Consider the following 15,784-nt stretch of genomic DNA (forward strand, 5'->3'; position numbering starts at 1 on the left):
TTTAAACTGCCAATTTTCCTGAGATGAGAAAGAAGATTAAAACATAAGGGGGGGGTGGCAGAAAACCCTTTTTAAAAATAACAATTGACAATTTAAAGATAAAAAATTTAAAAGGCTATTATACCAGAATTTTTTTTTTAAATAATTCGTGTTGTGCTTGTTAGTTGCTATTATTTTTACTGGGCCTGATACAGTGTAGTGAGTAGATAGTCTGAGTGGTAGCATTGGATTTTTGAGCTTTCATGGATGTCGCTCTCCATAGTAATTTGAAATCCATTTTGTTCTAGGATTGGTGGTTGTTCTTGGAGATAATTACAGTACAAGTCCAGACTGATTGAAATGGTGCCGTTTATTTAAATAACTATTTTGCCAGACAATGAAATACTAACCACAAATTGCTTGTTAGTTGCTCTTCTTTAGGTCTGAGCCATGTGTAAGCTTGAAAACAGAAGTTGGTCTTGTAAAAGATATAATGTCATCTACCCTTTCTGTAGTAGCTGCTTACTTTTTCTGAGTAAATAAGAGCTAAGAGGGCTCACTTGTATTCCTGGATCTGCCATAGACTTGCTGTGTAACCTATTCTGTCAGCTGCCTTGGATTTTTTGAGTAAAGACGCTCTTCCGAATTTGAGCCTAAGTTCAGTAGAACTCAAACACCCTGGATATCTTCTGAAGAAGGTTTTCATATAAATTCAGCTTATTAAATTTCTCAGCTATTTCAGCATACATTCTTAAAAGTTATAATTTCCTATAATATAATAGGAATAAAGTAGTAAACAAATTCATTTTAAATAGTATATTAAAAGTTGAATCAGTTTTCTGGTTGTGTGTGTGATGGGCCCATAACATAAACTTTCAACAAGCAGCATTCTTTTTAAAGTTACACACCTAAGAAATTTTGACATTTACGCAAACAGTAAAATTAAAGTCTGTGTTACGGCATCTAAACTAAAAATAACTATAAATCTTATTATATAGTGAAACAAATAGTTACTTGTAACGAGTCTTCCAACTAGAATAATTATGAAAAACAGACATTTCACTGAAGTATTTCTGCAACCAGAATTGAATAACCATTGCACTATTATTCTTACACTCTTCTGACTGAGTGTTTTATGTTGGGTAAGACTTCCCTTTTAGTCATCCATTTTGGTCTTGCTTCTATTTTTTTAAATAACAAAACACCTGTGAAATTTTTTTTTTAAGATTACAGTTTCGTACTTGGTCATATAGATATCTGTGCTTGAAAAGAAAATAAGAATGAAGTTATTCACATGCGTGCATGTGTTTAGGATCAAGTTCTGAGGCTGTCTTATGTCATAGTTGAAAGAAAGTATTGTCTTTTGTATTGTGGCAAAAATGCGTTTTGAAATGTTTAAGTAGGAATTCTGAAACTACAGATATTTGAAAAAAGGTAGTTGCAAAATGCCTTAACAGAAATGTAATAATATATTTGGGACACTTTATTTTTTTCCTCCAGCAAGCCATTGGATAATTCCAGCAAACTTGCAGAGCTAGTTGAAAGTAAGCTTGAAAACTACTATAAAATTGATGAGAGAAGCCAAATAAAGGTAGAGTGAAAACTACATCCTGTGCTTGCTTTATTTTTGTAAACAAATGAAATTGTTAAAGGATGTTAATACACAGTGTTATGGGTATTAAAAATATTTGGTTACTAAATTTAGGAAGTTTTGTCTCTAGTTGCTTTTTTGTGTAATTCAAAAAAAAAAAAAAAGAAGGTTGGAAGATTGAAAGAGAACTTGTGCAGTAGGTTTCTGATTCAGAAAAACAGAATCAATATTCTTTGCTCATACAGAAACGCAACAGAAGTCACATCTAGAGGAGGGCTGCTAAATCAATAAATGGGTGGTGCAGCTAAGAGGCGAAATGCATAATTCTGACACCATTCCACTTTTTACGACACTAAGCAAAGCAGGGGATTATTTCAGGAGACAGTTTTCCAGTTGCAGGATCCATGGAAATCCCATTGCTTTGGGAGACTAGGACTTTTAGCAATTTGCCTGTCATCCTTCATTTCTCCCATAGCAGCCCTGGTAGTAGTCTGTCGTAAGGGTAGATCATGTGTACAGGATTGCATGTTTGGCAGTAGCCCACTGGCGTAAGCATCTCTGATTCCATGGCATTCAGCTCAGCCACAAAAACAAATACAACTGAGTCCCCTGCGCCAGCAGCAGGTACTCCACCCAAGCCATTTTCTAGTGTTTGAGGGAATGGGATGGGCAGAATCATTGAGAAAATGGGACAAAACAGGAATGTGAGAGAATATCAAAAAGGAGGAACTGCTACTTATTGGGAGACAGAAGAGCCTGTGATAAAAGGATTGAGAACCAGGCAGACATGGAACATGGCAGTTTACCTATCTTGGTGGACTCTTTTATTAACCATGTTCTGGGAACCTCTGGTGCCATTCTAAGTGTTCAGTCAATTTGGTGTGTCTTGCTGATTCTGACTTGATCAAAGCTCTGAGGTTTTATTACACTGGTTATTCTAGTGATGTTTAAAGAACTTAGTTTTGAATCCACATCAAGATCAAATGGTTATCACATTTAGCACTAAGTTCTCTTGTTTTGGTCTAGGATTCAGACAATACCCATGTTCTTGTGTGTGAAGCCTAAGACACGTATGTTTTCTCTTGTCTAGTTACATTGGATTGTAGTGTGCCTTCAAACATGAAACATAAAAAACATTCTGTATGAATGCATATTGTCTTTAAACAGAAAGTTGCCTCTACTTCATGGTTGAGAAATAGCTGGACCACTTTGGGATAGGTAATGACAACTTAGTGGTAATGGGTTTCTGAATTACCCAAAAACCCCACAACAAAATCCAGCCCCCCACATCTTCCTTGTGACTAGCGAATAAACTCACTTGGCTCTCTATAGGGTTTTCCAAGATGGCTTAAAATGTGACTTAGTCGCTTCAAATAGATTTGGAGTGTTGTAGCTTTGTACAATGTGTGTGAAAAGTTTTTCTGTCCTGATGTTTTTAGGGTAAAACTCATTCCCAGCTGTTAATAATTGACCGTGGCTTTGACCCTGTGTCAACTGTACTCCATGAACTTACCTTCCAAGCAATGGCATATGATCTGCTATCAATTGAAAATGATACATACAAGCAAGTATAGCTTTTTCAGTCTTTTTGATGACTTAAATTTAGGACCTGTATTTTTATAAATACAGCTGACAGCAGATATTAAAGGTGAACTGCAAAGAGGATTGTTTGCTATTTTACTACTTTATACTGTACAAAGATGACTTCGGTTTAAAAACATATTTCTTCTGTCCCCTCTTTGCCAGAGGTCTTTGATTAGCTATACTGTATTGTCATGCTAACTAAAGGTTCTAGTAGGCCTTTTAAAGAGCTAGCTTTATTAGTAAGACTGATTTGGTGAGTGGGGGGGATCACAGAGGTCTGGATAACTATTGTGAGAGAGAGCACAATTTTCTTAGCAGCAACAATTTTTAGCTTATCCTGATCTTAAAAATTTAATACATCTAACTGAAGTAACTATATTTACTATCCTAATCTGAAAGCCTAATTGGGGATTATTAGAGCTGAATTTTATGTCCTTATGGAAGTTGAGGTATAGACAACTTAGTTCTTATTTAGTTTGAGTATCTCTTTCATAAAACTGTCTCCACTCTCATAGCATAAGTCTCACAGATCTTAAATATGCTTTCAAATTTGTTTGTCATCAGTAAGCCAACATACTTCTGCCATGCTATCACACAACCTTTTGAGGCATGCCTTTCAAATATCTGCTTAAAAAGCTATGTATCAAAAGGAAATGTACAAGAATTTCAGAAATAATGTTGAGCTTGCAACATTTATGTAAATTTATAAAATATTCTTGAGTCTGAAACTTATTCATTAGACTTTGTTTTAATCCAAAAGGTAGAAACGCTATTTTTTTTTTAAAGAATTAAACTTGCATTTTTGTCTTGTTTCTACTTCCTTCTGGTTTAATACCTATTTGTGAATTTCTACAAATATATTAGTCTTTGGAGAATTCTGCATTTGGAGCCATAATAAACTTTCAGAATTCTCCCAGGACTACTATATCCAAATATAAAATAAAGTATTATGTTGTTGAGTTGTAAGATACCTAGTATGCATCTTATACCTTTGGTTATCATGCAATTGCTTCATAATTAAAGTCTATGATGCTAAGTATGTTAGCTATAGATGTTTGGGACTAATTACTCCAGAAAACTGTATTCTGTAGCTGTACATGCAGTTTGTAGACACAAGAATTTCTGTACATCACGAGTTGTGTAGCCTTCAAATGCTATCTATATTTTGCCATCTCCAACATGTTTGACTTTGTACATGATTTTAATTCAAAAGGGAAAAATCAAAAACCTGCAGGACATAGAAGTGCATATAAATCTGTTTTTGTTTTTAAACAACAACCTACAGAATATTCCAAGTATAAACAGGAATGGATTACCAACCTGAACTCAGATTATTGGATAAGAAAATTATTCTGAAACTCATATAATTTTGGTTTAATTACTAAGTACTTTGGATCAGCCTTTAACTTTCTTGAGTATTATTTATTGTTTCAGAGCCATCTTTCTTTTTTTTTTAAAAAATCATTGTGTATTACTCGCCAATGTTAAAAATTAGTTATTTAACTTTTGTTCTACATGTTCAGTTATTTTTCTGTAAAGCACACATTTTGAAGTTAGATCTTTGCAATCTGATTGTCTGTCTGTAGATATAAAACAGATGGACCCAATGGAAAGGACAGGGAGGCAGTCCTGGAGGAGGAAGATGAGCTCTGGGTGAAGATTCGGCACAAGCATATTGCAGATGTGTTAGAGTACGTGAACAAGTTACTAATGTTAATGATACTTTGTACATTTTCAGCAATAGACTTGACAAAGGTATAAAGACAGAATGATTATAGAAAGATTATTACAAGTTTGTTATGGGAAAAGATTAACTGGTTTGGTCAGCTAGTAAGGGAGAATAGTAAGTATCTGCAGAAGAGCACTTTGTGCTGTACACAGGAAATTCTAGTGTCCAAAAATCTGTATTTGCAAAAAGCTCATGTATCAGTAAATCACGTGTAAATGAAACCCTTATAAAAGTAATTTTAATTTTTATCATTTGGAGATGAGACTTCACAACCTTAATCTAAATTTTGAGGAGGAAATCTAGAATTTAAGAAGCACTAGTTTTGCTATAAATAGAGAAAAGAATATTCATTCCCATCCAAAATCAGTATTTTTGTATGATGACATACCAAAAAGTTTGCCATAACGTGATTGTATGACTCTTTAGATTTACTTTTCTACCTAGAAATGTATAGAAATGTACTACTTTAATCTGAATAAGAAATCTATTTTTTAAAACTTAATTTTTTCACTGAGAACCAGTATGGTAATTAGAAACTATAAATCTCTTGAGTTTACTATTTTTTCATACTGTTAACTTAAGAATGTGATTGTGTAAGTAATATAAATAGTAAACGACTTGTTTAAGATAGTAAAGCATTCCTTTACTTTCTCTTAATCTGGCAGGGAAATTCCAAAACTCTTGAAAGAAGTTTCATCAAAGAGAAAAGCAACAGAAGGAAAAGTAAGAAATATTTATTTCTGACTTGTTAAATATTTCTTTTCTGATATTAATAGGCTTCCCAGTGTGCTTTTTCAACCAAGTCAGTAGAAAGTTGTGTGTGTGATCAGTAGTTCTTAACCTGCTTGAGAAGCTGATGTAAGTTCCTCAGCTGTGAAGGTGGAAATTCCCAGCCTCTGGTAGTAAGGGAAATAAATGAATTCTTTCATTAGAAACATCACTTCAGTTTAAACTGTCCTTTTTTCACAGTTATCACTAAGTAATCTGGCCCAGCTAATGAAAAAGATGCCCCACTTCCGTAAACAGATTACCAAGGTAAGCAGCATCCTGTACACTGACACTTTGCCTATAAACTGTTCTCACCAAATAGTATTTCTGATTTTAAAGGCTGTATTGTTATTCAGGAACACTAGCGTGAGAAAAACATTGCCTTTATATTAAGCTTTTGTCATGTATGTTTTTGTGTTATGTGCTTCATATTTTTGTGTTGAATAAATACATTTTATGAGGGAATAAGTCCACTTCCAGATGTGCTGGCTTTTTTGTCAATATGAAATGTTTAAACCCTTCGGTTGGATGCATTTACTCTGTAAGTAAACCAGTGTATTTTGAGTATTGTAGATGTTTGCCTTAACAGCTATTGCTTTGCAGTATTGCTTTTACTTTGTCTTAATATAGCAATAATGAAAGGAAGAAATGTTACAGACTAATAGTATCAAAATGCAATTAGTGTATTTTCAGACTTTATACAATGGTATTTTATTTTCTCAGTGAAGATTCTAAAGTTAAGTAGTGTAAGATGCATCATTTAGAACCAAAATAAAACACCTGTCTGCAAAAATACACATAAAAGGAAACTTCTGAAAGATCACCTGCAACCATAAGTTAACAGGTGTGGCAAATCACAGACCCTCTGCACAATCTTCATGCATTACAAAAATGAAAAAACTTAGATGTATTGCTGTTGCATGCATTTCCCTTTAAAATGCATTGGCCTGAGTGGGATTAGGTTCTAGCCAGATGCACTCCATAACTTTATCACTTAAGATGGTTGACAAAAACAGGTTGCATATAGATGAGTAGTAGTGGTTAGAAGTCAACCAACCACATTTTTTTAAGTGAATGGCTGATTGGTGCTCTCCTGGTGCACTATTTTCAATTTTCATACCATGAACTAAAATAGTTACTTTGCAGATAGACTTGCAGGTGATAGAACTTGAAATTTTTAAATTAAATTACCTAATCAAACTCTTAAAGAAGAATCTTAGACTGTGGTGTTAAAGTACCATCGTCATTTACTTTTGTAATGCTATCAGTGGGAAAATGTCAGCATCCAAGGTCATAACTTGCATTTTTATAAATTTTATTAAAGCTAATATTTAGAAGACTATTTTGTAATTATTTGTGGTAAAAGCATTCTAATGGGTTAGAATTTTGAGATAATTCCAGATGACTGTAATCCTCTCTGCTGATCTCACAACATTGAAATTATTGGGATTGATTGGTTTTGTTGAAAGCATATTTAAAAAATTGTAATAAAGCAGCCTTACACAGTAGCTTAATGGAGTGAGATCTTATCAGTCACATTGTGCTTTTCTGGAAGAGTGTAAGGGTTAAATCAAATGGGGTGAAGCAGTCACGAGAAGCTAGCAAAATATACACTCATAAACTAATTCCCATGGTAACTGTACTTCTCTATTTAGTCCACAAGATTCTTCACTTATGCTATCTCTAGATTAGAGGGATTTGTCAGCAGAAGTTTTTGTTGGAAGATACTTTTGTAGCAAAACTTGTGTTTGATGGAGCATGTCCAGACCACCAAAGTGGATTGAAAGAGCAATCTTCTCTGCCAACAGAGAGCGGCTGGACTGCCTGGCCACTCTGTCCGCAAAACAGCCACCTCGAAGCACAGCAAACAGGGATGTGTGGTGTCCCCAAAGCCTTTTCTTCAACAGAAGGCCCCCCGAAACATCCAGACTCGCTTTTTGGTAACAGATCTCCATTGACAGTGGCATTCTTCCACTTGACGAGCGGGGTATGGCTGTTGACAAAAGTGCTGCATTCTGTCAATTTACTGTCAACAGAAGGCTCTTGGGAATCTGGACTCTCGGCGGATTTTGTCAACGTAACTGCCATTTTGCCAACAAATCCCTCTAGTCGAGACGTCCCCTTATTGTAGGCTAGTGACAGAGAGAGAGCCGTCCTAGTCTGTAGTCTATCAAAATGAAAAACAGTCAAATAGCACTTTAAAGACTAACAAAAAGAATTATTAGGTGATGAGCTTTCATGGGACAGACCCACTTCTTCAGATCATAGCCATACCAGAACAGACTCAATATATAAAGAGCAGAGGTCCAAAAATGGTTATGTTGGCAAATCAGAAGAGCAGAGAGGCAGCAGGAGGTGGGTGTGGGGTGGGGAAGTCGAGTTAAATAAAAGGAAGTATGTAAAAAAGTCCTTATAATGGGCCAGGTAATTGCTGTTCTGGTTGAAACCAAGTGTTAATGTGTCAAATTTGAATATAAATGAGAGTTCTGAGCACTCTCTCTGTAAACAATTGTTAAAGTTCCTTTTCCTTTTGAGGAAATTACAGAACATTGGAAAACTTCCTGACAGCACCATCCTTGCCACCATGGATGTAGAGGATCTGTACACTAATATTCCACACACAGAAGGATTACAAGCAGTCAGGAATATCATCCCTGAGTCACCACAGCCAATCTGGTGTCTGACATCTGTAACATTGTTCTCACCCACAATTATTTCCAATTTGGGGACAGTTTATACCTCCAGATTAGTGGCACTGCTGTGGGCACCTGCATGGCCCCATGATGTGTGATGGGGTTCAGGGGTCCCCCTGCACTGCACCCCGTCCGCTGGCAGGAGTGACTCTCACTCAGCAGGTACAACACAAGGTTTATTAGGCAACAGAAGCCCAGTTTCTCACAGAAGTGACAGCACAGCAGCCAGAGACAGTCCTTCCAACCCGTCCTGGGGAGAAGACCCCGAGGGGTGCCCCTCTGGGGTGTAGCTTTCCCCCTCCTCAGGCTGGCTGCCTTCTAGCTCCTCTTCCCCCAGCTTCTAACTGCCGCCCCCGATTCAAAAACCCAGCTCAGCTCCTCCCTGCTCTTTGTTCAGGCAGAGGTGTTACCTGCCAGTTGTAGCCCCAGGGTCATCCTTAGCCACTGGGAGCTGCTGCTTGCCTCAGACATCCAGCCTGACTCACACATGCACTCCCCCACTCCATTACAATATGCTAATATATTTTTGGCTAACTTGGAACAACGATTCCTCAGCTCTTGTCTCCTATTATCCCTCCTTTACTTATGATACATCGATGACATCTTTATCATTTGGACCCAGGGTAAAGAGACTGGAAGAATTCCACAGAGACTTTAACAATTTGCACCCCACCATCAACTTATGCCTTGACCACTTCACACGAGAGAGACATTTCCTGGACACTACAGTACAGATCAGTGATGGCCTGGTCAGTACCGCACTCTACCAGAAACCCACTGACTGCTCTACTTACCTACACACTTCTCGCTTTCATCCTGCACACACAACATGATCCATCATTTACGGTCAAGCCATTAGGTACAGGTGCATCTTCTCTGATCCTACTGATAGAGACCAAAAACTACAAGATCTCTCTCAAACATTCATAAACCTGAATTACCCACCAGGAGAAGTTTAAAAAAAAAAAAAAATTGACAGGGCCTGGCGAATACCCAGACATCAGCTACTCAAAGATAGGCCCAAAAATGCCAAGAACAGAACACCTACATTACCTACAAGCCACTGCAATGCATCATTAAAGAACTACAACCTGTCCTTAATCAGGATGCCACACTCCAGAAGGCCCTAGGTGACAGGCCTGTTCTCTCCTATAGACAACCTCCCAACCTTATGAGGATTCACACCAGCAACCACAGGCTATACCACAGTAATATCAAACCTGGAACTTTTCCTTGCAACAAGCCCTGTTACCAACTTTGTCCACATGTCTATTTTGGAGATACCATCACTGGACCTAACCATGTTATTCACAGAATCATGGGCACATTCTCCTGTTCCTCAACTAACATCATATATGCCATCATGTGCCAACAATGCTTACACACCATGTATATAGGATAGACTGTAAATACTCTTTGGCAAAGAATAAATGGACACAAAACAAACATAAAGAAACTACTAACTCACAAACCTGTCAGCCAGCACTTTAATGGAGTGGGCCATTTTCTCAATGACCTGAAAGTCTGTGTTTTACTGAAAAGGAACTTTAACAATCGTTTACAGAAAGAGTGCTCAGAACTCTTCATTTGTATTCAGATTTCACACACTAACAAGTGGTTTGAACTAGGACAACAATTACCTGGCCCATTATAAGGACTCTTTTACATACTTCGCTTTATCTAGCTCTTGACTTCCCCACCGTACACCTCCCTCCTGCTGCCCCTTTGCTCTTCTGATTTGTCAACCTTGATAACCATTTTTGGACCTCTGTGCTGTATATATTGAGTCTGTTCTGGTATGGCTGTGATCTGAAGAAGTGGGTCTGTCCCACGAAAGCTCATCACCTAATAGATTATTTTGTTAGTATTTAAAGTGCTACTTGACAACTTTTATATGTTTTTTTTGTAGACTGTTAGACATTTTTTGAGAAACAAGAAATTAGTATCAGAGAGGTAGCCGTGTGAGTCTGTATCTTCGAGAACAACAAGAAGTCCTGTGGCACCTTGTAGCCTAACAGATATTTTGGAGCTGCCCATGAAAGAAATTAGTAAATGGGGAAGGGGCTTTGATTACTATATTTTCACTGAAGACTTTTTAGCTATAAATTGGTTATCAAAATTAATGTAGATGGTCAATTTCCTCATTGCACCTTAATCAAACTGATGGCTGTTATGGAGATATGTGAACACTAGGATTCCTAAATTTCATGTCTTGGAAGGATCTCCATCTTTTCTGTATGTGGCAATACCTGCTTTGTGTTTTAGTGCGAAGACAGGTCATCTAAGCTGTGTTTAGCTATATGTACTAATCATACAGAGAGCTGTAGGTTAAGGAAGGTAGTTGTCTCATTTGTAGTGCTAATAATAGAACAAACAAATCCATGCAAAAGTTTCTGCTTCTGAAAACCTGGAATTTAATCTTTACTGAAAAATCCACCACTTGTTCTAAGCGTGTGGTAAAATACAGAAGCACAAAGTGTTTACAAAAATTAAGCTCAGACAGTTGAAAGTGTAACTTGTAAAAATAAACTGCATTGTACTTTTGCTGTTACAACTATGTGAAAAGAAATGAGTTTTATGAACATTGTTGTCTTACAGCAAGTAGTCCATCTTAATATAGCAGAAGACTGCATGAGTAAGTTTAAAGCCAGTATAGAAAAGCTGTGCAAAACTGAACAGGTATGTGGAAGTCATTAGTGAAAATAAAATCTTCATAACACTAATTTTGTAGCTTGTATTTTCCATTATTCATGGTTTGATAGTAGGTTGTTTGTTTTTTTGTTTTTTGTTTTTTTAAATTGTCTGTTCTGAGTAATCATACTTGAAGACTTCATTCCCTGGTTCCTATCCTATCAGTATTTGAGTCACAGTTTTAAGGACCCTCCTTTGCCTATGCGTTATCTAGTTGTCATTTTTATTTAAAAAAAAACCTGTTCTTTCTTTTTACCTAATTTGTTGTTCGGTTATGTCCCCTTAATTAGGAGCTCCCTAGAGCTAGGACTCTTCTTTTCTGAATGTAAGGAAAAGAGTTTAACTCTGAGCATTACCATAAACAAACAAGCTAATGCTGTTAACCTAAAATAAGAAGTACAAAATCATCTTGAACATAATTTTAAATATTATTTAATGTTATGAACATAAAGATTCTCTTATGGTAGCAAAACAACATGGACTTGAGAAGCAACTTTCATTTTAGTAGCTGAGTCTGGAAACTGGTACAAAATTAAACAAAATCTGACCACTTTTACAATAGTTGCAGTGTAAAGGCTCTTCATTTTTGAAGATGTTTATATTCAGGCTTACACAAATAAAAAGCAGTCCTGTAGCACCTTAGAGACTAACAGATTTGTTAGGTCATGAGCTTCATTCAGGCTTTTACTTTCAGCTGTACAGACGGGGGGAGCGGTGGGGAGAATCGGGATGGACCTTACGGTGCTTTATTGTATCCACAATTCCTTGGTGGGGCTCGTTTGTAAAAAGATTTGACTGGCCAACATTGACTGTCAAAAATATTTGTCTAAGTCTTTGAAAAATACAGGCTTTGATACCACAATTGAAATGCACACCTATAACAGTTTAGCATAGCTCTTTTAGTTGTGTAGATAAAGGTCCTTTGTCTGAGTTCAGTGTGAATCAAATCATTAGTGAAACTCTACCACCCTGGTGGTTATGATGGAAAAGTTGATAAAATCAGTTGCAACTATAGCACTTTGGTGGAGCAAAATACAGAAATGCAAACTAACACTATTTGTTTTAATGATTGGTCACTAAGACCACTTTGTTTGCTTTCAATTTAGGATTTGGCTCTTGGAACTGATGCAGAGGGCCAAAAAGTGAAAGACTCCATGAGAGTCCTCCTTCCAGTTTTACTCAGCAAAAACTCCTATGACTCGTATGATAAAATAAGAGCCATCCTCCTTTATATCTTCAGCACAAATGGTAAGATAAGTTGCTTTGTTTTTCAGTGTGTTAGATTTCAGTACAAGGTTTTAGTGCAAAGGCCAGTACGGGGTTATGGACTAATTATTGCACTATATCTTGGCAAGGTTAAAGGGAAACAATGCCTATTACATGTAGCCCTTTTTCCCCCAGATACCAGTTGAAGAGGTTTCTCATAAAGGCAATGTGTGATCCAGCACAACTAGCGAGCACAATAGGTTTTCTTCTTTGAATGTTTTCTCATATCTATTTGAGTTAGGTGTGTGGATACACACGTGCACAACTGTTGGAAAGTTTTCCTTAGCAACTAGCCAGCTAGGTTGGTAGGGAGACCCTTTTAGTGGCGCTTATGCAAAGCGTATATGCAGTAAGTTCTTTGATATCCAGCATCCAGGTGACATGGGATGTTCCTGGATAATCAAATATTCTGTATAATAAAGAGTTCAGTACTCAACATTGGGTAGGAGTGCAGAGGTGCCTACCAGCTGCACTTGTACAGTTTGGAGGGACACAGGACAACAATGAGAGGGATGCACCCCCAGGGGCACTCTGTACACAAACCTCAGCTGTACTTTTTTCTTCCTGGCTCTGTGTTTGGTTTTAGAACAGCCATGGGTTGGGGCATGGGCCTGGGCAAGAGGAGGCAGGTTTGCAGCTGCCATCTTCCACCCCCAGGGCTCTGCAAAGCCCCACAGTGGTGGTGGGAGAAGGGGAGGAATGGGTAGTACCACGGGGAGAGCTGTGGCCAGCTCCAGAATGGCCTCCTCGGCTGACAGCTTTTCCCTTTAAGAGTGGACAGCATGCTGCAGAGCCAGTGCCAGAAGCAGGCAGGCTTCCGGTTCAGACGAAAGAGGTAGGGCCTGTTAGCTATTTAAATTCTTAGCGAACTACATGATCAATGCAGCTAGATTAAGCATATCTGACATTAATTTCTTTAGGGAACAGAATGCCAAGACACATGAGGTTTGTCAGTTACTATCTAAATGTCCTTCTATGAGAGCAAGTTGACTGCATGACCCAGCCGACCTGACACCATTCAGTTTTCTCTTACCACCCCCCCTCTTGCTACAACACAGGAACCTAACCTTTTCTGTGTAAATGCTGGTAGTTAGTTGTGTTTAGCATAGCCATTTGTTTTTTTGGATCCTAGGGCTCTAACCAGTGCTTGGCCTTTGCCAACATGCAGCAGTTACCACCCATTTTTGGTGTCTGGGTGAAGCTCATTCAGCAGATGAGTGCTGTGCCTGCAGAGGTCTCAAACTCTGGAACCACAGGGAATGTGACTTTTGGCTCCGGAAATTCCTCTCATAGATGGCACTTCAACTGGTGCAGTGAGACTCTGCATCCCCATCATTTGCGCATGATGTGATCCCCAGCGCTGAGCTCCCTGCCCATAAAGGGCTCTTCTGGCATGCAACTACCAGTGCAGCACTGCTCATGCTCCTCAGTGTGTACTTTTCTGAGGCTCAGGTCATCAGCAGTGCCTCTGTTGGTGGCAATATTTTTGTTACACAAGGTACCAGACATTCCTGAGGTAGAGGTCAGTCATCTTGCTGCCCTTGCATCCCATGCACTGAGGCCCATCCATCCTTGGCCAGCAGTGCTTCAGTGCTGGTTGGTCCTTTGTTGTCGCCAAAAGTATACTAGGCAGCTTGGGGCCTCATGAGATGGATGAGCTCCGCAGTGCCCATTATGGCCTCTGCCCTGAAGCGCATACTTGGGAGCATGCCGGTGCTCCTTTCTGCACTTATCCAGCTGCCTTTGCCAGTTTTCCGGGTTTGACCCAAGCACCAGTGCGGCTATTTCACTTTGTGGTGCTGGATGGCTTTGCAACCTCCATGTCAGCCCATTTCCTGTCTTGATCCTTTAGTGTGGGCTTCATGACTTCCAGGTCCTCGGCACACCCTGGCCATCGCCCTGATGTTCAGCTTTGTGCCTCGTTTACCCTGATGTTGTCTTTATGATGTTCCCTTACAGACTCTGAGAGCTTCTTGGCATGGACTGTGTTTTGACCGAGTTTGTGGCACTGGCCCAGTTCCCCTGCACCGGTTTGGCCCATTGAGCCAGGTCCTTTGTGGGTTGAGACCTTGATGTCTGCCTGCTGTGGTGCCAGTTCCCATTCTCTGTGGACTCGGCCTACTCATCAGCATCAGTCCCATGCTTGTCGCCAGTCCCCAGTGTGGCACCAGCATCGCTTCCCATGTCACCTGTCTGCCCAACATTGATCACGTTCTCGATGTCACTCTGCCTCTCTGCACCAGTCTCACTCTCGCTGCTGGTCCTATTGGCCATGTGATCATGATATTCTGCATCAGCATTGGCACCAGTCTCGTTCCTGGCACTGGCCTCTGTCCCTGCATCGGTTAACTTTCTTGTTGCCTGCCCCATTGCAGTGACATTCTACTCTGCACCACTCCCTTTGGCACAGGCCTGGCTCTCGGCACCCTTCGCATCACCACTGCTCTCCATCTCTCCACCGCTTTTGCCCATTTCATGAGAACCCACAGCTCCAGCACCTTTTCAGGGAACGGCTTTCCCTCAGCCTTCCTGTGTTCCTGTCTCGTTCCTTGGCTCAATGGTGCTTGATCCTTAAGGTCCACACTGGAACAGGGCGGATGGCCACTGGCTCTGGCTTGTTGCTCATGCTGGGTCCCCTGGGCAGGCCGCATCATGACTTTACGGGCACAGAGCCCTCTGCCTAGTAGCGTATAATGTCTACCTCATGCCCTCTGGTGGCTGCTGCCAAACGCCTGCCTCAGGGCGCCTGCCTTGGGGCCCCTGCCACCCTATTCCTCCTGAGGCAATCTCTCTTCCTCCTTTTGTGGAGGATCTGTCGTCAAAGGCACCCTGGTGGGTGTTCTTCAGTTCCCCCTGAAATGATGCTCTGGTGGCTTCGCTGACCTCTAAATGCTGTGAACTACTTCCTGGGGGCTCCAGCATCTTCTCCACCGTAGGGTCATTGGCCTGATCCCTCCAATTGGAGCAGTCACTCTGGTGGTTGGCTCAACTGGCTGGGTCATGTCCCTGGCAGGTCCACTCTGTATGGCCCTTTAAGTAAGTAAAATTGTGCCTGCTGTTTCCTCTGTGCCCCGAACTGTTAATGGGGTACAGCACAAGTACTTTCTGCCAGTAAGGCTGTGGGTACTTGTGCACCTACTCTCTGCCTTATGCCCTGCGGGGCAAACGTTGTTTGTGTAAACATGTGCCGAGGACTACAGGCTCTGGTCGCTAAAGCCAAAGATGCCAGGCATCTCGACATCTTCAGAGGAAGGGTCTCTTCCACTGAGGGCTTTTTACGCTCTGGTAAATCATGTGGTCATCCTCAGTTGCTACAACTACAGCTCCTGGGCCACAGCGTGTTTAAAAAAAAAAAAAATCTTGGGTTAGAGCCTTCAGCCCTTCTGTGGGAGGGTAAGTGATGTCTTGCAGGTGCTTTTTATATCAGACTCTGCAGCTGCTTTGTTCTTTTGGGTGTGGCCCTCTGATAGCACTCCAAGGCTA

The 15,784-nt window shown here is 39.9% G+C and overlaps 1 protein-coding gene across 1 annotated transcript in view; it reads left to right on the top strand.

Annotated features, from left to right (window-relative positions):
* Positions 1 to 15,784, top strand: part of STXBP3 (syntaxin binding protein 3) — a 63,206-nt gene that overhangs the window by 26,228 nt on the left and 21,194 nt on the right. Inside the window, exons 8-14 of the mRNA XM_075003585.1 lie at positions 1,480 to 1,570; positions 3,010 to 3,134; positions 4,741 to 4,845; positions 5,549 to 5,606; positions 5,853 to 5,918; positions 10,943 to 11,023; positions 12,142 to 12,283. Of these exons, the coding sequence (XP_074859686.1) occupies positions 1,480 to 1,570; positions 3,010 to 3,134; positions 4,741 to 4,845; positions 5,549 to 5,606; positions 5,853 to 5,918; positions 10,943 to 11,023; positions 12,142 to 12,283 (668 nt within the window). The remainder of the gene's footprint in view (positions 1 to 1,479; positions 1,571 to 3,009; positions 3,135 to 4,740; positions 4,846 to 5,548; positions 5,607 to 5,852; positions 5,919 to 10,942; positions 11,024 to 12,141; positions 12,284 to 15,784) is intronic.

This window comes from Carettochelys insculpta, chromosome 9, assembly GCF_033958435.1.
Source record: "Carettochelys insculpta isolate YL-2023 chromosome 9, ASM3395843v1, whole genome shotgun sequence".
Taxonomy (NCBI): Eukaryota; Metazoa; Chordata; order Testudines; family Carettochelyidae; genus Carettochelys; species Carettochelys insculpta.